The sequence below is a fragment of the Dermochelys coriacea genome, chromosome 2, assembly GCF_009764565.3.
Source record: "Dermochelys coriacea isolate rDerCor1 chromosome 2, rDerCor1.pri.v4, whole genome shotgun sequence".
Lineage (NCBI taxonomy): Eukaryota > Metazoa > Chordata > Testudines > Dermochelyidae > Dermochelys > Dermochelys coriacea.
Window position 1 is genome coordinate 77,983,651 of NC_050069.1, and position 23,194 is coordinate 78,006,844.

General features: G+C 37.7%; 1 protein-coding gene across 1 annotated transcript in view; it reads left to right on the forward strand.

The window, feature by feature from the left end:
- TRAPPC8 (trafficking protein particle complex subunit 8) overlaps nucleotides 1-23,194 on the forward strand; it is a 115,445-nt gene that overhangs the window by 70,792 nt on the left and 21,459 nt on the right. Inside the window, 11 exon segments of the mRNA XM_038389431.2 lie at nucleotides 2,317-2,511; nucleotides 2,733-2,863; nucleotides 4,507-4,578; nucleotides 5,070-5,196; nucleotides 7,201-7,358; nucleotides 8,001-8,443; nucleotides 10,985-11,129; nucleotides 13,572-13,668; nucleotides 14,613-14,681; nucleotides 14,816-14,856; nucleotides 22,887-23,066. Coding sequence (XP_038245359.1) covers nucleotides 2,317-2,511; nucleotides 2,733-2,863; nucleotides 4,507-4,578; nucleotides 5,070-5,196; nucleotides 7,201-7,358; nucleotides 8,001-8,443; nucleotides 10,985-11,129; nucleotides 13,572-13,668; nucleotides 14,613-14,681; nucleotides 14,816-14,856; nucleotides 22,887-23,066 — 1,658 coding nt within the window.

A 23,194-nucleotide genomic window follows, 5' to 3' on the forward strand; every position in this document is an offset into this window, starting at 1 on the left:
CTTCAATAAGTTCTGCACATACAAGCATACGTACAAAAGAAGTCCTGGGCTGGATTTTTTTTATACATGTTGCGTATAAAACTTGGCTCTTATGGGTAGGATTTTCAAAAACGTCTGACAGCGCAAGTCCCACTGAAACAGACAGTAGCTTTTAACTAGTTGAGCACATGTCTACATGCCTTGTCTATACTAGACTTTCAAAACACATTAGCCACATGTTAATTTACAGTGCTAACATCACACTTTAAATCATAATCTAGACACGGTCAACAGGCTTGTGGAGTGATTTGGCCGTTAAAGGTGCCATTACTGAAACTTTTTTGCCAACCACCATACTGTTACACCAAAAACTGAAGTTTTTGAAAGATAAATAAATGCATAATGTCCAAATACTTTTCACTCTCTAGTATACATAACTTTCAAATGTTAGTTGTGTACATATCCTAAGGGAAAACATATTTCCTGTCACTTGAGGGAATTTTCAAGTTTAAGTTTTAGGAAACCTCCATTTAACTAGTTCTAGAGGATTTTCTTTCAGAACTGACTGATCAGCATAAAATTTACAGAAGAAAAAAGATTTGCCTAGCCTTCTACACAGTGATGTACGTTATTTTAATTGATTCTTTTTTGTAAATAAGTGAAACATGCTTTATGTAGTGACTGTGTCTGAATACAATGTGATGTATTTATAGGAGATTAGTAATGACAAAGTTTTACTGTGTATTTTTGATCCTTGGGGGAAATACGTTAAGTAGGCTAGGAAAAGAGCACACAGAGACAAATTGAAAAAGAGGAGTGTGATTATTATTTCTTAAATGGCTTGGATCCATAGAAAAGTCTTAATGAAAACAACTTTAACTGAGGAAATGTGTAAAAGAAATTGTCTTGATGCTTTTATATATGCTATGTGGTAAAGTTCAGGTGAAATAGTAGTAATGTTAAAGAATAAATTAGCCTGAAAAATAAGAGAAAGTAAGGAGATCCAAAAAAGGTCTATATTTTGCAGTAATGTAGGAGTGCTAACTTGAGCATGATTTTTATGAATAATTGAATGATCTGTAGTAAGTTACTGAGCCAGGATAGAAATATCTATATTTGATGGTTAATAACTAAAATTTTATCATTGCTAACAGGATAATCACTTACTGGATGGATTAGGTGTTATGTAGCATTCTGAACATTTTAAAATCAGTTATACAAAACTTTATAACCAGAGTACCTTCTTTGTAAGTGAGTTTATTACAAGCCCATTGTTAGATGCATATAATGAGTAAGAGTATGTGCTGGTCTAGATTGGCCTTGAGTGTTTCATTCTGAGAGCCAATTTGCTTTAGTAAATTTCCAAGAGGTGTGGGTTGGAAGGTGCAACACTTGCCAAGGTTGACCCTCAGATCTGCTATTTGAGTATTTCCCAAATGTTCTGAAAGCATTTTTTCCACCCTCTCTTGTTTGTGGTTGAAGGCCTACACATTAATGTATAAATCTTCCGTGTCCTCCCACCCCCATTAGGTCATCACTAAACCAACTTTGGGAAACATTAGTGTAGATCTTCAAAATGTAATACTTCCTCTTGTTTCTTACATGTTTTATTACAAAATGGAATTCTTTATATTAGCATTAACTGTCACTAGCATTTGAATTAGCTCCCATTAAAATATTTGGGTAGTCAGCATCTGAGCTATTGCTTCAAGCAACCATTGCCGCATTGGTTACCTGCTTCACCTTTTTGAAGATTTTCTTCACAACCATAAGATTTCACTTTTTCAAAGTAAAAGCTAAGACTCTGGTGAACAGTTGAGATGTCTGCCTGCACTATACACTTCGGGAAACACTGATCATAATCTTCAACTGGTTCTGTTTATCTGTGTGCCAAATAGTCGTCATACTTGCCTGCCTCCTCAGGTAAAATAAAATGCTGAGTGCAAATTAATATATCTTTTTCTGTATTTTAGTGTAGATTTTTAGTCTATAAACTGAACTTTTGCTGTCTTAAATTACAGTTTGTCTTTTATTCCATTTGCACACTTAAGTGTGTGTATTTTAAAAAAGATTGTGAACCTCTTGAAGATTATCTGCATCTACATTTTAAAATCAAATGGCTTGAGAATATGTGAATATATTTTGTGAGTGTACTTTATTCACATGCACTTGTGAAGTACAATATCTCACATGACCCACTTGGGAAGTGTTATAAAATTAATCAGATATAAAAATTGATTATGAACCTTGGGCCAATGGCAAGCTGCCAATACAGCCCTTATGTTGTAGCTGTTGTGCACCACTCATGCCGCTTAATTTTGATTTGTTCTCTATTAGGTGAAAAGCAGGCAGCCACACATATAAGTCTTGATCAGGAATATGATTGTGAATCTTCTCACCAATGGAAGGAGCTTGAAGAACAGGTTGTGGCTGTAGTTAACAAAGGAATAATACCATCAAACTTTCAACCAACGCAGTATTGTTTGAACGGCTATTCAGATAACTCCAAGTTTCCACTTGCCGTAGTAGAAGGTAAATTTATAGCATATGGATTCTTTAAAAATCAGAAGTCTTTAAATGTAATCTGCAGGAAGTTTTCCATTGCTATTATGGAACTAACCAAGCTCCTTTTTGTGATATGGCTTGTTTGAGGTGAATATTGAGTTTCAGAACATATTAGGAATATATAGCATGTAATCATTGGTTGAAATTCGTACTCCTACATAAAGTACATAATAGCTTTTTTTTAATAGAACCAGTAACAGTGGAAGTAGCCTTTAGAAACCCATTGAAGGTTCCACTTTTGTTGACTGATTTATCGTTGCTTTGGAAATTCCAACCTAAAGATTTCAGTGCAAAGCATAATGGAGAAACAAAAGAGTTGGTGAGTAATTAAGAACTATTTTTTACAATTTTATTCTTAAATGTACTCTTCTGTGGCATAATATTGAGATGTTGCTTTTATTAAAAAGGCAATACTTGTCAGCAAATACCATACGAGTTACTACAGTTATTTTTTGCTGTAATTTTTTTTTGGGGGGGTGACTGTTAAAAGCTGGCAAATGCTTAGTCTTTTAATGGTAAATAGTGTAAAAGTTTGAAGTACAGATATTATGTAAAGTGTTTCTAATCTCTGATTTTAATATTTAAATTACACACCCTTTAAAGTAGCTTGAGTCATCTGTTCTCAGATAGTTGAAACTTGGTATAACAGCAGCAGGATGAAACTTTTTATGCATTTTTTAACCTTGGCATCAATACCTATTTTTTCTTACTAATTAGGTAGGATCACTTAATCTGCATATTTATAATCAATATCTGCAATATTTATAATCAAGTAGTATAGCTCTGTGGCCAGTTGATTCCTTATGTTACATTTGAGTTAGTTTGTCTAGATTTTCAGTTCTCATTGGCTTTTTTTAACATAAATTGTTTCATGTAGTCTTTTAGGTAGCATGAATATTTTCTGATACCTTTCATTATTTCAATAACTTCATAATCAACCCCTTGATATTTAAAATAACCTATACTTATCATGGCACTCTGGATAATGTCTCTTGTCGGCAGAATTTCCTCTTAATATTATTCAAAGAGATCTGTCATAAAGTTTTAGCAAAAAGAAAAGGAGTACTTGTGGCACCTTAAAGACTAACAAATTTATTAGAGCATAAGCTTTCGTGAGCTACAGCTCACTTCATCGGATGCCACCAAATGCATCCGATGAAGTGAGCTGTAGCTCACGAAAGCTTATGCTCTAATAAATTTGTTAGTCTCTAAGGTGTCACAAATACTCCTTTTCTTTTTGCGAATACAGACTAACACGGCTGCTACTCTGAAACCTGTCATAAAGTTTTAGGTTATTCTGAAATGTTTAGTACATTTTATTTCTTATCAAGTTGATTTCCTGTGAAAAGGTGGTGTTTAGACCACTTTCTTAATCTCTCAACTGACTATGTAAAAAAAACAAAACAAACAAACAAAAAAAAAACCAGTAATGTAGTCCCTCAGTATTAATGATTGATTTATTTCTAGCTAACCATAGAAAGAGGCAACTTCATACTTGTGGTTTGGCTAACTTTCTCCTTCTGAAAACTCGTTTATTTGCTGTGCAAGGGGTATAAGTCTATATAACCTTCTGTAATTCTCAATGAAATCCATAGTTCAGTGCTGATCATCTCATAACATATGATGAATCTCAGATGCACTGTCATGTTGTAAATAGAATTGGTCTTTGCAATTTTGTTAATTAATGAAGTGACTCACTAGGTGTGGAAGGTTGATCAGTGCTTAAAAATTACCTATCTACCTTAAAAGTGGCAATAAAGGAAATCTGCTGGCTCTGGTCGCATTTCTACAGGTCCCTGTTTACGGTTTCAAATTGTGCATGCTTTTGCTTGTTTGAAGTGCCCTAATACACACTGTTGCAAGAACTAATATTTGTAGCAATTTAGTTCGGAGGAACATTGTTAACAAGGATATAAAAACAGCTCTTCAACCAATTGCCTTTTTCCCTCTCTTCCTGCCCAGGCATGTGGAAATGACATGATAGGAGCTGAAGTAATAGCTGAGTTCTTAATTAATAGCGAAGAGACAAAAATGGTAAGTAGGTGAATGTTTATTTACACTTTGAATGCACATTATCCAATATTGTATATTTATTTAGATACAATGTTTTTCTTAGAATATCTAAACTTGTTTTTCGTTTCTATCAGACAGAAGGTAGTTCCATTTGGAATAATTTCCTTTTACTGCAGTACTTGGTGCAGCAGTATTATCCTTTGTTTTTAAGATCTGTTATAGGCTAATTCCAGATTAGAAATTTTTTCTTTCTGAAATTTTTTTTCCTATGTGCTTGATAATTTCTCTACTGATGTGCAAATGAAATATTCTGCAAAAATGTAAAAACAAAAATCTTGTAGATATTGAGTTATGATTAACACTTTTCTGATTTAATTTGTGTAATATACAGTTGCAACTGATACATGATTATATAATGCTATGAATTTTTGTAAAAATGGGACATTGAATGTAAAAAATAAGTGGATTTTTTCTTAGTAGCAACAACAACAAAATTTAACATGTCTCCACAGGCAAGACTAAAGCTCTTTCCCCATCAAACAGGGGAACTACATATTCTGGGAGTCATTTACAATCTTGGCACTATTCAGGGTACTATGATGTTAGATGGGATTGATCCTTCTATTGGATTGCAAGCAGGTAAGGATAGGTATTCCCTTGAGAAATGGCATAGAATCTTAGTTTGTACCACAGAATAGAACTAAAGTCTGCCAGGTAAACAATGGCAGTTGGTGGTGGTGGAGGGGGCATGTCTAAAGAAAGAGGGAGAAACTGATAAAGTAAGTTGGACAGAAGTGGCAGACTGAAGCAGAACCTAGAAAGAGGGTGGAAGGGAAGTAGAGATTCACTGTTACCTAAACTACGTTCCCTACAGCATTTGTATCCTGGGTTTAAGTTAAAAACCTGGAAAATTAAAAATGAAATCTAAAGCAAAACAAATTCACGTTTGCTATATTTTTGCATTCTTTAGCCATGGCAACTTTCTTCTTCTCGAGTCTCTCTCCATTTACTTCTTTTCTAGCTGTCTTCTCCTATCTCAATGCCCCTCGGGCTTTCATCTTTTCCTCCTGTTTATATCACCAGCTTTCTTTCTCAGTATTGCTTTGAAAATGTGAAGTTCTCGGGCATATTTTGTCAAGCTATAATTTAATCAGATTTGATATGACATTAAAAAATTACTTCAGCCAAGAACTTCTTAAATGTTTCAGTTGTCATCCCTTTTTCCTTTCCTAAAATATGCTATTCCTTTAGCTACATACTTCGTGTAGAGTAAGCTGGATGGTTCTACTTATGAGCCTCCTGGTTAGTGTCTCTTACTTTTTAGTCTTTCAAAATGACCACATTTAGTGAGCTCTATCTATCATGTTTTACACTCCTTTTTACTTTTCTTTGACCAGTGTGGGGGTGGGGGGGTGCTTTCATACAATTTTTAATTTCATTTCAAAATAGGTCTATATCTTTCCCTCTTCTTCCTTCTAAACCATCTTCCAGGAAAGATTTTGTTCTCTAACTTTATACAGAAGTTCAATTAAGGTTAGGAGTGAAAAAAAAATATTTTGCTATCTATGCCTGTGTGATTGGTCTCAATCCAGTTCCTAGTTAAGAACTGTCAGACGACCCATCTATTGGGTTTTCTGACGTTTCTGAGAGGATAAGAACTGATTTAGGAAAAAATTGAACTATCTTGTTTTGGTCCTTCCAAAACAGTTGAGGCATGGCTTCTAGGCAGGTGCAGATTGCACTGCCAGTGCAGTCCCTGTTTCATGAATACTAGTCTCTAAGGGTGCCATTTAATCTTGAATAATTAGGGCCCTACTAAATTCACAGTCCATTTTGGTGAATTTTACAGTAACAGGATTTTAAAAATAATTTTCATGATTTCAGATATTTAAATCTGAAATTTCACTGTAGTAACTGTAGGGGTCCTGACCTAAAAGGGGGATGTGGAGGCATCATAAGATTATTGTAGGGGGCTTTTGGTGCCGCTGCTCTCAGCGGTGGGTAGTTGGAGAACGGCAGCTGCCAGCCGGGAGCCCAGCTCTGAAGGCCACGCCATCTGCAGCACAGGAGTAAGGGTGACATTGGTATGATATTGATTTTTCTCATTTTTGTACTGCTGGCTTCAGAGCTGGGCCCTCAGTCAGCAGCCATCACTCTCCGGATGCCCATTGCCACCCTTGCTTCTGCACTGCTCCTGGTGGTGCTGCCTTTCAGAACTGGGTGCCTGGCCTGCAGCTGCTGCTTTCTGGCCACCCAGCTCTGAAGGCAGCGCAGAAGTAAGGGTGGCAATACCGTGACACCCCTACAATAACCTTGCAACCTCCCGTGATCCTCTTTTGGTACTGGGACTCCCAGTTTGAGAGAGGCTGATCTCCCCTCTGAAATCTGTATTGTATAGAGTAAAAGTACAGAAAAGACCAGATTTCACAGTCCGTGATGCTTTTTTTTATGGCCGTGAATTTGGTATGGTACTATTAATAGTCATTATGCTCACACTTAAAATGAAAAATAGTAAATGGTTTTCAAGTATATCTTCTTTTTTAGAAAGCCAGGAAATTGAAAGGATTTGAGGCTGAAAAAATAACGAGTAAACTATATTGCTTATGTAACTTCATTATTTCAGACTGCTGGTTGTTGTTTCAGGAAAATTTGTTTATAATGGGATGTCTGTACGAGGACGACAGGACTTAGAAATTCAGGGCCCTCGACTTAATAATACAAAAGAAGAAAAAACATCTATTAAATATGGACCAGATCGACGTTTAGATCCTATTATAACTGAGGAAATGCCCTTGTTGGAGGTATTTTATATTCTCCCCGATAATAATTTGAGCACATAGTCAAACATTCAACTATACCTTTATAAAATAGTAATATTTTTTTACTTTTGGTTTAACTTTATTTATAGCATTGCTGTCTTTTGACCTAACATCCAAAATGGCAATCTTATAATGGGGCAGAATGTAGTGGATTATGTAAGTCATTCTTTTACAGCTGTACCAGTTTTTCAAAGTACCAAGTTTGTATCTAATTCGGGTGAAACTTCAGAGAGTTACAGGTATCATCACAAATGTGTGCGCCTGTTGAAGTATACACATTTCTGCCAGAATCTGAGTTAAGACAACTTTATTAGTAAAAGTTGCAAGGAAAAAAATACAGCTGGCAAATTAGCATTTTGGTTTCCCTATCTCCAGTTGCAAAATCTAATTTCCCAAAGTCAAGCCTTATTTTCTGAGTATAAAGGGAGTCAGTGAAAGCAAAAATGAAACAGAAAAATTCCTTCATTTACTGTGGTTCAGAATGATTCCTTTTACTTTTTAAATTTAACATTGACAAATTAGAATTTTAGTTTATAAATACTGTGGTGTCGTCTTCAAGTTATTTTCAGAAATATATGTTACTTTTAAATTGTTAACCTTATACATTTTTTTCCCCCAATGCAGGTGTTCTTTATAAATTTTCCTACGGGGCTGCTCTGTGGAGAAATCAGAAAAGCATATGTAGAATTTGTGAATGTGAGCAAGTGTCCTCTTACTGCATTGAAGGTTGTATCAAAACATCCAGAATTTTTTACTTTTGGTGGAAATACTGCTGTTCTAACACCACTGAGTCCCTCAGCTTCTGAAAACTGTAGTGCTTACAAGACTGTTGTGACAGATTCTACCTCTGTATGTACAGCACTGATGTCATCAGCTTCTTCTGTAAACTTTGGGGTTGGCACAGGAAGTCAGCCAGAGGTGATACATGTCCCACTTCCTGAGTCTGTCCTCCTCCCTGGGGCTTCAGTCCAGCTGCCAATGTGGTTACATGGACCAGATGAAGAAGGGGTTCATGAAATAAACTTTTTGTTTTACTATGAAAGTATTAAAAAACACTCAAAAATGTGGTAAGTTTTTAAACTAACTTTTTCAAACTAAATTAGATCTTACCAAGTAAACTACTTGACACTAAATGTATTTAGGTGTGTGGAATATTTCTGGATGTAAGTTCCATAAAAATGAAAGTGGTGTCTAACTGGTGTCTAACTTTGCTGTAGTAGTAAAGCAAAGCATAAACATTAGTGGCTATATATATATTACGCTGAACTCACTGCTTGCTAGATTAACTTTCTGGTTAAATTGTCAAACTGATTGCATATATTTTGGACAGAGCAATTTTTCAAAGTACTACACTCCTGAATGAAACAAATCTCTTTTCTTTTCCTTGTTAACACTTACAAAATAGCAGCTAATCAGGTTGACATACGCAAGAAGAGATTGTCCACACTGGAAGAATGACAGGAGGCCATGCATGTAGTTTAATTAGGCTGCAACTTTATTTCCTTTTAATAGCTGGGAGTTTCCGGAAACAAATTGTACAGTGCAGGGAGGAGGGATCAGCTCCCTGCTGTTCAAGACATAGGGGCGCCAAACCCCCTTCCGCAGCTCCCATAAGGAGTGTGTTTCCTTCAAATCTTTTTCCAATCCCTATTTACCTGATAACCATATCCCTTCCATACAGAGTTCCTGCATTGGATATCTGCCACAAGGAGCTGCCATCAAAATGCTTGGCTGCCTCCCCCCACTCCGTCACCCCTCCAAATTCCCAAACATGCACAGATTCAGTCTTTCTTTTTCCCTTTTAACAGAGATGAACCATATTTGCATCCATTGTCCACTCCCAGGCTTCCAAAGAGTGTACAAGATGCATCAGCTGGTCCCATAACATCCCCGTCCTTATTGTGCCTTGCTCCTGTGGCTCTACAGAGAGACTTATACTGCTTCTCAAGTTCAGTCCCTATCCTGGGTAATACAGTTTAGGAGTAGCAGCAGATAGGGGCTCAGTCTTTTGTAAACAGGCTCTAAAGAACCACACTATCAGTTGATCAGGAGTCAGTTGTCCAGACAGTGGAGGAGTGAGCCTTCAGGAGACACTAGTGAACCAATACATTCACCTAACATTTTAATTTCTATCTGCTCATAGATCAGAATGGAGAATTCATTGTTTTCAATCCCTCTTTTCCTTCTCTGCCTTTCATTTTTTTCCCCTTCATAATTTGTCCTGGCTTGTTTTTACAGTTTCAAGTTAGTGCAGGGATGCTGTTCATATTCTTGGCTTGCTGCACCTTCTCAACCTCTAGCTTTACCTAGATTAAGTCACTGGGACTTGGGAGATCCAAGTTCTGTTCCCAGTTGTACCAATACTTCCTATGTGACCTTGGATAACTTAGTTTTTTTCACAATTTCCCATCTGTAAAGTGAGAAGACTTCACTACCTCAAATAGATGTTGAGGATGAATTAATGGGGCTGAGCTACTTGTATATTATAGTGATGTAATCCATAAAAAGCACCTAGCTACAGTTCAGTTTACCTGCCAAATCTAACAGGAGAAGAGCTCTGTGGAGCTCAAAAGCTTCTCTCTCTCACCAACAGAAGTTGGTCTAATAAAAGATATTACCTCATCTCTCTCAAGTCTAATAGAAGAGAGTTCTGTAAACTGGACTGAAGAATTCTTTGTTTAGCTCCCCATAAATACCCATCCTACAGGCTTAACTGGGTTGTGTCCTCAGAGCATATAATGTAACTGGATACATACCATCAAATATTGATTGACTTTGCTATGAGCATATTATACTTGTGCACTGTGAATTTCACAGGCCTCCTGTCCTATTCCAAGTGCAGTGTGTCTCAATAAAAGGACTGCAGAACTCATTTTCTGGTGTATTGCAGACTACAGGCAGGCCTGCTGACCTTTAGAAAATTGATCAAGTTGTATCTTTGTCAAGTACTTGCCAGCCAGAAAAATATAAAGCTCGCAATAGTTGACTTGCTTTTGCTAACTGCTAACAGGATTAGAAATAAGCCTTTTTTGCTGGAGTAAGTAGTTCTGATACCTGTGCGCATCCAGAATCTTATGTTTTTGAATGTGGTGCCATTTTTAGTCTTTGGACTAAAACCACACTTCAAAGTGTTTGCATATTCAGCATATTTTTTGTGACTGTAGCTAATTGAAAGTTGTACTTTTCAAAATACAGACTAATCTATGGGACGTTTGGGCACTAAAGGAATTAACATGTATGTTTATCAGCAATGAAGTACTCACTAACACTTTTTTAAAATTTGGACCAGCAGCCATAAACTTTTTTTCTTTTTGCATCTGGCTAGATCTGAACCTGTGTCAGTGTTATGATTCTTGTATTTACGTTCTCCAGGACCTTGAGTCTAATCAGTAGTACAGGTTTTAAACACCTACAAACATGAGTGTCAACTTGCTATATCTTTTATCTTGGGGTCGGAAATGATATATAGCAAAGGACGTCTTCAATGGGAGCTGGAAACAAATTAATGGCCTGTTTACATCTGCCTTTAAATGTAAAAGCATAATAGTTAATGAGAATTTCTTTGATAAACCAGTATTGCAATTTAGAACCTAATACTTTCTTTCTAGTCATAGAGTATTAAGACACACTGCAGTTATTTGTACCAGCCGATCTTTGAATGTTCGAGCTACCGTCTGCAGAAGTAATGCCCTTGAGGATGAAGGCAAAGGGGACAATATGCTGGTATTTGTGGATGTAGAAAATATCAATACTGTAAGTTTGTTTAGAAAAGGGGATTTTATTTTCTTTATACTCTTTTACCAAGCTGTATTCTCCTGGCCGCATGTCTGGATGCGTTTCTGTAAGCATATGCTTGGTTTGCTGATAGACAAGTTTCTCTTTTTAATGTGCTAATTAAGACAAATTATTCTGCAAAACAGATTTTATTACAAACATGAAGTTCTAAGTGAAACGCTCAATAAAATGCATTGAAACAATTTAGGACTCTTCAACTACAAGTGGAATATCACTAAATCAAAGTTCAGTGTAGACAAGTTCCAATGTAATTCCTCCCTCCACCCAAATGTGCTTTAGGAACTGTGATAGGTGCCAATTTTTATTGGACTGGAGAGGGTGTGTATTGTAAGTTACATCTGAAGCATTCTTGATGTCCATCAGTTCCAAAGCATGGATAACTAGCTTTGAATGGCATAACTAAGCCTTTCATTCTATCACACAAGTTTTGTTGCTAACTGCAAATGAAAAAAAAATTCAGATCAACATTATGAATTTGGAATCTGACCCTTGCTTACACCTACTAGCCAAACTCTCAACCTGATAGATCCCCCTAATTGAAGTAATGGGTACTGTTGGTAGAGTAGCTTGGCATGATCTGTAGCTGTGGTTCGCAATCTTTCTACACTACACCCAAAAACCCAAATGTACTTTCTTGTTACAAGCCAATGTTGAGAGACTGGGTCATGATAAGAAACAGCAAATGGATTTTTGTGAGAGGCTGTCTTTGTAGGTTTGGTATATGGGCACTTGTAAGCGTGCGTCTCACTGACCACATAGCATTTAACTCTTGTTCACTGTAACACTGCTTCTGGTGCTGTGCTGGTGTTAGTTCTAAAGAGGGAGGGGGAGCAGCAGTAGGAGGAGTCTGGGATAGCTGATCTTGTGCTCTGTACCCTTACTGGGTCCTAGTGCTTTATTCCCCCTCAACCAGCTACGAACCAGTTGTGGGTTGCATTTTATTAATTGTGAAATCCTGATCTTAAGAGTCAATAAGTGCCTTTTTTCCTTAATTTTTTAAAAGATGTTCTACAACCAACATATAAACTATTGTAAACTAATATACAGTGTAGTGTTTAAATTATAATTGGGGGCTTATTATCTTGAGGCCAGATGTGTAATCTGGCAGAGTTCTTCTGGTAATGTGGTATCACCAGTGTGCCACAGCAGAGATGGCTGGAAGATAAGATCAAAGAAAAATGTTCAGTAGTTCTCTAACCTGGCTGTCTGAGTGAATTCCACACATAATGCTAAATTCAGTGAGCTTTTCACTATTATCTTTGACTCATTAAACCAATTAATATTGAAACTTGAATATTTCTTAATTTGTAGTAATATTTGGGTAGCACTAGAAATTGATACCGTTAGGTAACTTTTTAAAAATACATTAAATGTTTATCACATTCCGTTGAAGGGGAGAGAGATTTTTATACTGATAAAGTGAGGCAGAAAGGTTAAATGACTTGTCAAAAGCTTTTTAATGAGTTTGTCAGGTACAACTAGAAATCAGGCTCCTGGCTTCCATTTCTGAGTTCAGAGCACTAGACAATTCCATTTTACTAGAAATTATTGACATAAATATGTGTATTTAGGAGTTTCCATGCTCCAGAATGGCAAAGCTACAGTGTCTGCATTAAACAGCAGAATAATATAACTGAATCCTTACCGATGAATTTTTAAACAGTTGGGTGTTAGTTGAATCACTGAACTGAGCCAATATTTCATATGCACAGGCACATTGTCTTACTGTTCTTTTGGCTGGTTTTTAAAGTTAATGTTTTTTGAGCAGTTGTCAATGAGGGGATGTGTGAGGCAGAAATTCTGACCTCATTAGACATCCACAGCCTCAAATAAAACAATTTTAATTAGTGTTTTAGTTGCAACTGGATTGTGCAGAATGTTCTTATCATTCTGGGAAATGTTAAGAAAAACAGGAGTTTAGGCCACATTAAGTCTAAAAGTTGATTTAAAACATAAGTTTTGTGCTTCTGGCTCATGTGTTGTGGAGTATTTACCTAAGTAATTTTAGACATAGTGATATGGATAAATCAAAGTGTCCTAGTGGATGGAAAACTGGACTGAGAATTCGAAGACCTGGGTTCTATTCAAACTCTGCTGCTGTCCTGCTGTGTGACACTTCACCTCTCCATGCCTCTGTTTCTCTTGACTGATTATTTAATTTGAAGGCTCTTCAGGGCAGGGACTTTCTTGTTGTCTTTGTACAATGCCTAGCACAAAGGGACTCCAATCTATTGTAGCCTCAGGATATACCTGTATTACAAATATTATGGATTAGGGCCTTCCCAAAGATGCCAGATCTCATATATTTTGAAATAGGGCTCTTCATTTCTAGAATAAACATTTGCTCCTTTTGTCAATTGGTTTTAGATTGGCACAATTAACTTTCTCATTCTTATTTAGAGTGAAGCTGGGGTTAAAGAATTTCATATAGTACAAGTATCAAGTAACAGCAAGTACTGGAAGTTACAGAAAGCTGTAAATCTCTCTGAAGACAAAGGTTTGTATTTTTATCAGGTATAAGCTAGTCACTGTTGTGTTTGGCAAAGAACAGTTAATCTTATGAGAGAAGGCATCAAATTATACTGTTTAAATCTACTTGTTTTCTCTTTTGTCTTTTTTAAATAAATTCCTTGTAATTCTGTGTTTTACCATTTTAGAAACTAATTTGTCATTAAAAGACATTTCTGCTCTACCAATAAACTAAAAATCCATTTGTATATGGAGAGTTCAACCTAACTGTTTAGATTGATTGACTAGTGGAGTTTGTCTCAGGTTCTGCTGATCTCCATCTGCCTTGCTTCTTCTGTTATATTACATCTATTTATTTTTATAGCTGTAGAATGATAGGATAGATAAGATAGATACTTAACCTATTCGGTTATCTATTTCCTTTATGTATTTTTAATTTAATCTACTTCAGTTTACACAAATTTACTTTATCCATACCTGTAAAATTGGCTTTCTGCTTATTTGAACATGAGTCCAAACACCTGGGCTTCCTGTTGCACTAGAATTGATGACCAGAACAGTCAGACATATTACTATGCTGTAATTGTTTCCTTTTCCATACCTGCTTCTCCTTTCTCTACTCTAACATTTCCTATTCTAAGTTAGAAATAATTGGAGGTGCAAATGAAAGTCTTTCTTTCACTGACTCATGTTATCCGTATACCAGATAATTACAGCAAGATGGATTCTTTGTATCTGTTAACTTGGATTCCATTTCTTATTTGCTAAGTAAATTCTTTTATAGTTTTGGAGACAACTAACTCGTACAATATTGGTTCATGAGCAGATTCTAAATAGTTAGTCTCCTATGTGCATCAGGCTTACAGATTGCAAAGACTGTGGTTTTGGGATGTGCTCAGGTACTATGGTAGTGGAGACCATATAATATCTAGCTCAATGGGAAATACGTTTTTTTCAATATCTTTCTTTCAGATTATAAACTTGCCAGTAGAGAGAGAGGAAAGCTATGCTTTAAAGCAATAAGATGCAAAAACTCTGGAGGTAGGTTCACTTAACTTTATTGGACGGTGGTTTTGGGTGGGATTTTCAAAAGTATTTGTCTTCTGTGAAACTTAAATGCTCATGGTGTGACTTTGCATGCAGATGAAGTGACACTTTCTCTCTTTGTCGTTTAGAAAATTACACATTTGCAGACATTGTCTTTGGAAATGAGCAGGTATGTAAATTGATACAACTTAATACTTTGTCAGTATTAAATACCTGTCTTGTACATATGACCCAGTCACAGCCTTTATTACCCAAGAAATGCCTCCGTACGTGGCATACAATTATCTTTTGTACTTCATGTTTGTGCTAGTATTTTAAAAACACAAATTCTTATACCCTGAAGTCTTTCTCCTTGCTTACTCAGTGTACATAGACAGAATAAACAATATGGATATAGACAATATGGGAGGCAGCATGATCCAATGGATAGGGTAGTGGATAATCTGGAGACCTAGGTTCTATTTCTGGCCCTGCCACTGTTTTGTGGCACTGAGCAGTTCACTTCACCTCTTTCCCTTCCCACCCTTTCTGTTTTTTCTGTTTAGATTGTAAGCAGTTCAGTACCTAGGATAGAGAAACCCTAATCTGTTGTGGCCTCTAGATGTTACTGTAATAGAAATAATAAAAATAACTATTACATTTGTTGATAGTTTTAAATATTTGTTCTGCTCACATATGTGACTGTAAAAAGTATACGGGGGGAGGGGGAGGTTTCCATGAGTGTCTCAGTGAATTCCACATATGCTTGTTGTGTTGCAAGTAGATCTCTTCCCTAATTGCCAGTCCTGCAAACCCCACCTATCACCAAAAAGTCAATCTGTATTTTTTGTCTTGTGCGCTATCACTAATAATAAAGACTTCACAGTCAGATATACCTGTGCAACTTTTTGTTTTCAGTGGGATTGTGCAGGTATATTTGAGGGAAGAATTTGAAAGAATCCATATTCTTTCATAGTTATTGAATGCTTATAGCAGAGGGAGAGTGGAGCAGGGCAGGGGGAACTGTGAATAAAGTAGCCGTCTGACTCTGAATGCAGTTGGAGAGTAGGTTTGTTGAGTTAAAGGTGCTAGTTTTATGTATTTACAATATGGTATTGCCAGGATGATGATTGGGGCTTGCTGTGTTAGGTTCAGTACAGAGAAGGTAATGTCTGTCTTCAAAATCACTTTTCAGCATAGATTTATGCTTCAAATGTGACCACTGTGCCCAAATTTTTAAACATTGTGCCTTCTTACGTTTTATTTTTTTAACTAGCTTGTATATCTGACAATTCCTCAAGTTGAGATTTCATTGATATTGCTTGTTAGATGCAAAAATACCTTATGTGATTTGTGTAAACATTGGTTTAATCTTGCTTTAAATGCATAGTATATCTTATCCGTTCTGTGTCTGATTTTACTGAGCTAAGAGAGTCTCTGATGCCTTCAGTCAAATTGACCATAGACAAGCCTGATTTGCTCCCATTGAAGTTGATGGAGGTCTTGATGATGACTTCAGTAAATACAAGATTGAACACTGATACAAAGCTTTAGGGTATCTTTGTGTCAAAACGAATAACAGTTCATGTTGAGCAAAGGGAATGGTTCATATTGAGACTTTATAGAACAGTATGTGTATATAAAAAAAGATTTTTGACTTTGTATGTAGTTGTAAGGTAGCACATTCTATAGAAGTAACTAAATGTGACTTTTAAACTTCAAGATGAGAGCTATGGTAGACACAAAGTTATTCTTTTGTAGTTTATATGATCACCAATGGGGAAAATCCTAAAGCTCCTTCGCTTTTTTTCTTTACTTATTATAATGCCATTTAGTAATTTTCTCTGCCCATCAGATAACACCCAGCTTAATCTTTATCACCTGATCCTGAAGTAGCCGTTTCTCTTCGTGTCTGCTTATTTAGCAGATCATCTTTGATTGCATCTGAACACAGATGAAACAAGATGCTGATTCTTATCTTGAAATAAGGGTTAGTCAGTTTCTCTGCATTTTTAATATTTTCAACAGAACTGTTCCATGGAACACTGAGATTTCTCTGTGAAAACATGCTGATATATTTGAAAGCTTTTTATTCTCTTAGGAATGTGGGTAGGCTTGTTTCATCTATAGCAAACTGTTCCAGTTCAATGGCATTTTTTGTAAACTTAAAACTCTTAATCATAAGACTTTAAACTATTAAGACACTCTCAATCTTTCACAGTCAAAGAATGTAGGGTTTGCAGTGCATATACTGGAACAGAATTTTGTATCATTGACTTGTCATTCACAGCAAGTAAAACACAAGCATCTCATTTTATTTACAATCTTGGAATCAATTGTTCAGCTATAATAAGTAAAAATTAAGTTAACATTTAGTCAGTACTCGATGTATAGATGATCATTAGTGGAAGACAAGCATGGGCACTTAAATTGTTGCTTTTTAGAAATTTGGCAAACTAATGCTACCATCCCAGGTATACTAGAAAGGAAAATGAGTTCAGAACTGGCCAAGATACAGATTCTGCATTGCCACTAAGCTTTGTACAGTTCCACATGACGTTATGTGAACTAACTTACATATTTACCATAGGATCATAAACTTCATCTTATGGTTAATACCCTCTGCTACAAACTGTGCTAAGGATGGGATCTGGAGGTGCATAAAGCTGGGTGATTGGTGAAGGCTGTGGGTGGGTGCGCTGGGTAGGAGCTGTCTGGGGGAGAACTTACTTATAACTGTAGCACCTAGGAACTCTAGTCATGGACCAGAACTCTATTGCGCTAGGTGGTTCAGACAGTCCATGCCCGTGAAAGTTTACAATCCGAGTATATAACAAGAGACAACAGAAGGTTATAGACAAATAGATGGAGTACAAGGAAACAATGAGATGATGATGTCAATGATAGTGGTCTGAGTACACTAGCATTCTAACCATTGTCAAGTTTTTGTTAGTGTAACATGGCAAGGGAAAGGTTTTTTCCAGGAGGGATTTGAAGGAGGATAATGAGGTAGCTTTGCATATAGATTCATAGATACAAAGGTCAGAAAGGACAGTTATGATCGTCTAGTCTGACCTCCTGCACAACGCAGGCCACAGAATTTCACCCACCCACTCCTGTGAAAAACCTCTCACCTATGTCTGAGCTATTGAAGTCGTCTGATCATGGTTTAAAGACTTCAAGGAGCAGAGAATCCTCCAGCAAGTGACCCATACCTCATGCTACAGAGTAAGGTGAAAAACTTCCAGGGCCTCTTCCAATCTGCCCTGGAGGAAAATTCCTTCCCGACGCCAAATATGGCAATCAGCCTAACCCTGAGCATATGGGCAAGATTCACCAGCCAAATACTACAGAAAATTCTTTCTTTCTTGGGTAACTCAGATCCCACCCCATCTAACATTCCATCACAGGCCATTAGGCCTATTTACCATGAATATTTAATTACCAAAATCATGTTATCCCATCATACCATCTCCTCCATAAACTTATCTAGTTTAATCTTAAAGCCAGATAGATCTTTTGCCCCCACTGTTTCCCTTGGAAGGCTATTCCAAAACTTCACTCCTCTGATGGTTAGAAACCTTCATCTAATTTCAAGTCTAGACTTCATGGTGGCCAGTTTATATCCGTCTGTTCTTGTGTCCACATTGGTACTGAGCTTAAATAATTCCTCTCCCTCTCTGGTATTTATCCCTCAGATATATTTATAGAGAGCAATCGTATCTCCCCTCAACCTTCTTTTGGTTAGGCTAAACAAGCCAAGCTCCTTAAGTCTCCTTTCATAAGACAAGTTTTCCATTCCTCGGATCATCCTAGTAGCCCTTCTCTGTATCTGTTCCAGTTTGAATTCATCCTTCTGAAACATGGGAGACCAGAACTGCACACTAAAACCTCCTTATCCCTACTGGAAATACCTCTCCTGATGCATCCCAAAACCGCATTAGCTTTTTTCACAGCCATATCACATTGGGAATTCTCGTAAGCATCAGGGGGAGTATGGGAGAAACATGAAGGTGCTTATTTGAAAATTTAGCAAATCGATGATTGGCATCATGGTCCAACTGAAGGTGGGATTGACCTTGATTGTGAATGAGATATGATACGTAGAGTGGGGATAGGTTGTGTAGAGCTTTAAAATTGAAGACAAGCAGCTGCTAGATGCAATAGAGAAAGGGGAAACCAGTGGAGGGATGCAAAGAGAGGGGTGATGTGAACAAATCAATATGCAAGGAATATGGTCTTTGCAGAAGCATTGAGTGGATATCATTGGGGCAAGATTGCACTTGTCCAGGCCAGAGAACAGTGTGTTGCAGTAATTGAGATGTGAAATGAGACCCTGGATAGGGATTTTAGCTAGATGATGGAGAGGAAAGGCATGTCTTAAGTCTTATTTCTCAAGTCTTATGCAGAAAGAATCAGCAAGACTTAGACATAATGTGGAAGTCAGGTCCTAGAGAGAGGTCAGAGCCTAAGGTGAGGCAAGATTACGTACCTGAGTGACGAGCAGAATTTTTGGGTTAGGGGAGAGGGCAACTGGAGATGGTTGTTCAGGCTGGGGAGTTAGTGGGGGAGTTTTTTGACTCTGCCTGAGGGATAGCTTGTGGGAGAAGACAGGGACAGCTGGGAGTGTGGGGAAATTTAAGGGGGAAAATGTGAATTAGAGGGATTTGATGGGGAGTAGTTGGGGAGAGGGATATCTGGGAGCTAGCTGGGGAGGGCCTCTGTTGGAGGATATCAGAGCCTGGTGGATGCAAGTGTCTGATAAGCTATCTTGATGCTGGCTGGGGAAGGGGAGCCTGGGACCAGTTTAGGATCGCAATAATTTTCTATCACTGCTTTGTTATACCCTGCCAGGCTACTCTCCCCCCTCCCCCATTAAAATCCATTGGAGGAGGGGGGAAGGAGACCACAAGGCAGAGGCTACTTACTCAGCAGGCACTATAGTGGCTTCCGTAGGCCATGAGCCACAATTGCAACTCGCTTGTGCAATCTAGCTCACTGCACAGATCCATGGCACTTTGTAGCCCTGGTGGTGGTGGTGGTATGAATTGTACTGTTTGAACTTGTTGGTAAGGAATTTATGAAAATAAAGATATCTTGGGATATTTTCACAATCAGAAAAACACAAAATTGCTTTTAACTAAGTGTCTGTGAAAGATAATAGATCTTAATCCTAATGCATTGGTCCAAGTCATTACTTTTTAAAAGGGCATCATTTCCAACATTTTTGTATTCTACATTTGTTTTTCTGAGCCTCAAATTCCTAATGGTTGGGTTTGCTCCACATTGCTCAGCATAGCAGACCCGATCAGTGGCTGAAGATTTTAACTGTTTGTTCTTGCTGGTCATGCCAATTCCCTGTGGACTTCAGCTCTCTTCTGTGTTTGAGGCATAGCATGCCATGTGTTCAGGTTCCTTTGTATTTACTTGAATGGCTGAAAGGCTCATGAGACAGGGCCAAAAATGCCCCAAACACAAAGCCATGCTAATTTCCCCCCATTTTAGCATTGATCTGCTCAGTATGCAGGTATTTAAGGTTCTCTGAAATGTGGCTTTTCTGTCAAATTCTCCTGTGCCTGCCTTGCTATCATGCACTAAATGTGTGTCTATATAAAATTCAGGAGACTGACCATTCCCACCAGGCCGGAACTGTGACTTATCCCACATGAAGTTGGGTGGCTGAGTGGCAATAGAATTGCAGGTTCATCTGATCACCATCATGGAGTAGGGGGACCAGGAGGTATACCCCTCTGATATTTACTCAATTGTTAATGTATCTTGTCCATCATTGGCACGGGTTTAAATGGCAGTCTTTAGTCCAGGCTTTCAGATATATGAATACAAATACTAGTTAAGTGTAAAAATCCTGGGCAGTTTCATATAGTAAGGCCCACAAAAATGGCAGGGCAGTATTTCTTCAGTCTGTGTTTCAAATTTAATAGAGTCCCTGAGTCTCAGCCTCCTTTGCAGGAAAACATTCTAGAAAGACAGTTCTCCCATAAAAACAACGAGGAGTCCGGTGGCACCTTAAAGACTAACACATTTATTTGGGCATACGCTTTCGTGGGTAAAACACCCATGTCAGATGCATGGAGTGAAAATTACAGATGTGGGCATTATTATAGTGACACATAGACCATTACTTCCCCAAGCATAGGGTTGATTATTCCTCTCCCATGGTCTGAGGAATCTGCCAATACACAACAGCTAACAGCTTTGTACAAGATAATATAGTTTGGGCATTTTGACAGACCTCTGAAGGGTGGGGATGAAGGAGAAGGAAGATGCACCAAATATTGCCACCACCTCCTTGTCCAGTCTTCTTCCAAGGACAGACTCATCCACTGCTACTTTATTCTGTGAGATTTGGTTGAAAAAGTTCTGGAGTAAGTGATGGATCATAGTGATATCATCTTTTCTTTTTCTTTTTTTTTTTTTTCTGTCCAACAACTTCATATTCCCCTCATAATGACCTAGACCAGGGTTTTGGCCACTATCTCTGTCAAAGTTCAAGCCTCAATTTGGGTATAGTTAAGGGCAATGAAAGAGGCTTTCTTGGTTAAATTGATTGGGCCTGCAAAATGAAACACGAGGTGTTATTACCCCATGTATAGACTTTGCAGCCTTAATATTTTTAATGGCTTTTTGGTTTTTTAAGTTTGCTATTTTATACACATAGGAAGTTGTATCCTAATTTTATGCTGGGAACCGTAGTATTGCTATCATCAAGAGCTCAAAAATTAGTCTGGCCGGGGGGGCAGGGGGGAATCGTGAGACCCAATTTTTTTGGTTTTCTTTGCTTCTGGTTTCTTTTAGTGTGTACTCTAGACACAATTTCAAACTCTTCTCTGACCATGAGGGCTAATTTTTTTTTTTTAAATGAAAGTTGAAATTTTTATATAGTCAGGACTGGAGGATTGAGAAACCTTAAGGAAAACATCAAATGCAACACTTTAACCATATTGATGCCCTTGAGAGTCATCAGCAGGGCTGGAACCTTTAGCACTGCAGCACAGGGCTCTCTCTCTTGAGCAATGAAGTAACAAATAGCAGTAGTTAGTAGGATGTCTTCCTCTGCATCAGTGTTTCTCAACCTTTTAGACCGGCTTGCTGTCATGGAGATCCACGGACCGGTCACTGAGAAACTCTAGTCGATACGGACTAGCCATGAGAGAGGGATGAAACAGATTTTACCAGTGGGTTTCACAGTGGTTTGTAGATAACAGTATAATGCTGGGACCCCAGAATCCTGGTTTCAGTTCAAGGTTTGAGAGGGATGTGTTGTCCGGTAGCTACAAACCCTTTGTCTCCTTTCCCAGTCTTTCTCCTAACCTCTCTGCATGCCAGTCAGGCTACTTTTCTTCTCTGGGCTGTTTGGGTTCCAGAAGTGATGGCATTGAGAGCACCGGAGTGTCTCTGGTCTCATTGCTGGTGTCTGGCCCCCAAGAAACAACTGCAGTGTCCTGCTGCCCAGACATTGAGCCTGCACATTCATTCTGTGGGGATGTGTGCATAGTCGAGTCACTACATAGAAGATCTGTGGGGATGGAGCATGTTCATTGCTGATCGACTCTTTGGAGAAATTACCTGCCAAACTCTAACAAACCTCTAATAAGCATGAGTGAACTGTGATATTCAGGCTTATAACTTGGCCAGATTTTCCTGGGGATAGCAAACAGCACATCCTTTTCAAAAATCATGTTTTGCTCCAAATCATAGGAGTGCTAGAGCTTCCTATAAAAATGGCTGAAATAATATATTAAGGGTAAAATATGGGTATGCACTACAACAGAAGAGGTGTTCTTAATTCTGGTTAGCTAACTAGAGTTGGTTAACTTGAGGTAAAAGCCTAGTTAAGACAGGGCAGTTGTAATGTTTACATGAGTTAGCAGGTAGTTCAAGCCTGTTGGGGAGTCCCAAACTATGATCAATTCAATAGGGCAGGCTATCATTTGGAACAGTAGCCCCTCAGTTCCCCCTTGGTCATGGGATAGAACTGGACTATCTCCATTCTTCTCTTCTATACTGGCTTATTTAGAGCTGGTATGGAGTTAACTTCTGTGGCACAGAAGATTTGCAAAAGCCCATATGCATGATTATTTTGCTTACCAGGGAGTTAGTACTAAGAAGCTCCAAAACAGAGGAAATTCCACCTTCATAGAATAAACTTGAATCAGTTTATTACATGTACTGAAAGCAAAATGTGGTGTTTTCTTACAGATAATCAGTTCAGCCAGTCCGTGTGCAGACTTTTTTTTCCGAAGTTTATCCTCTGAATTAAAAAGAACACACACACAATCAAATTTGTTTCAAGGAGCTGTGAAACAGTCATTTGATGAGGCAGTCAGATTGATACAAAAATGTAGTAAGGTGGATTTGAATATTGTTGTTCTCTGGAAGGTATGTATGGTCTTTTCTCAGTTATCCATATAGTAGCTTGATTATGAAATACGATTAGTAGAAAATAAGAGCAAATGAGATTTGTGTATATCTAATGCAGTGTTCCTGAGATATACACCTAATTTTCA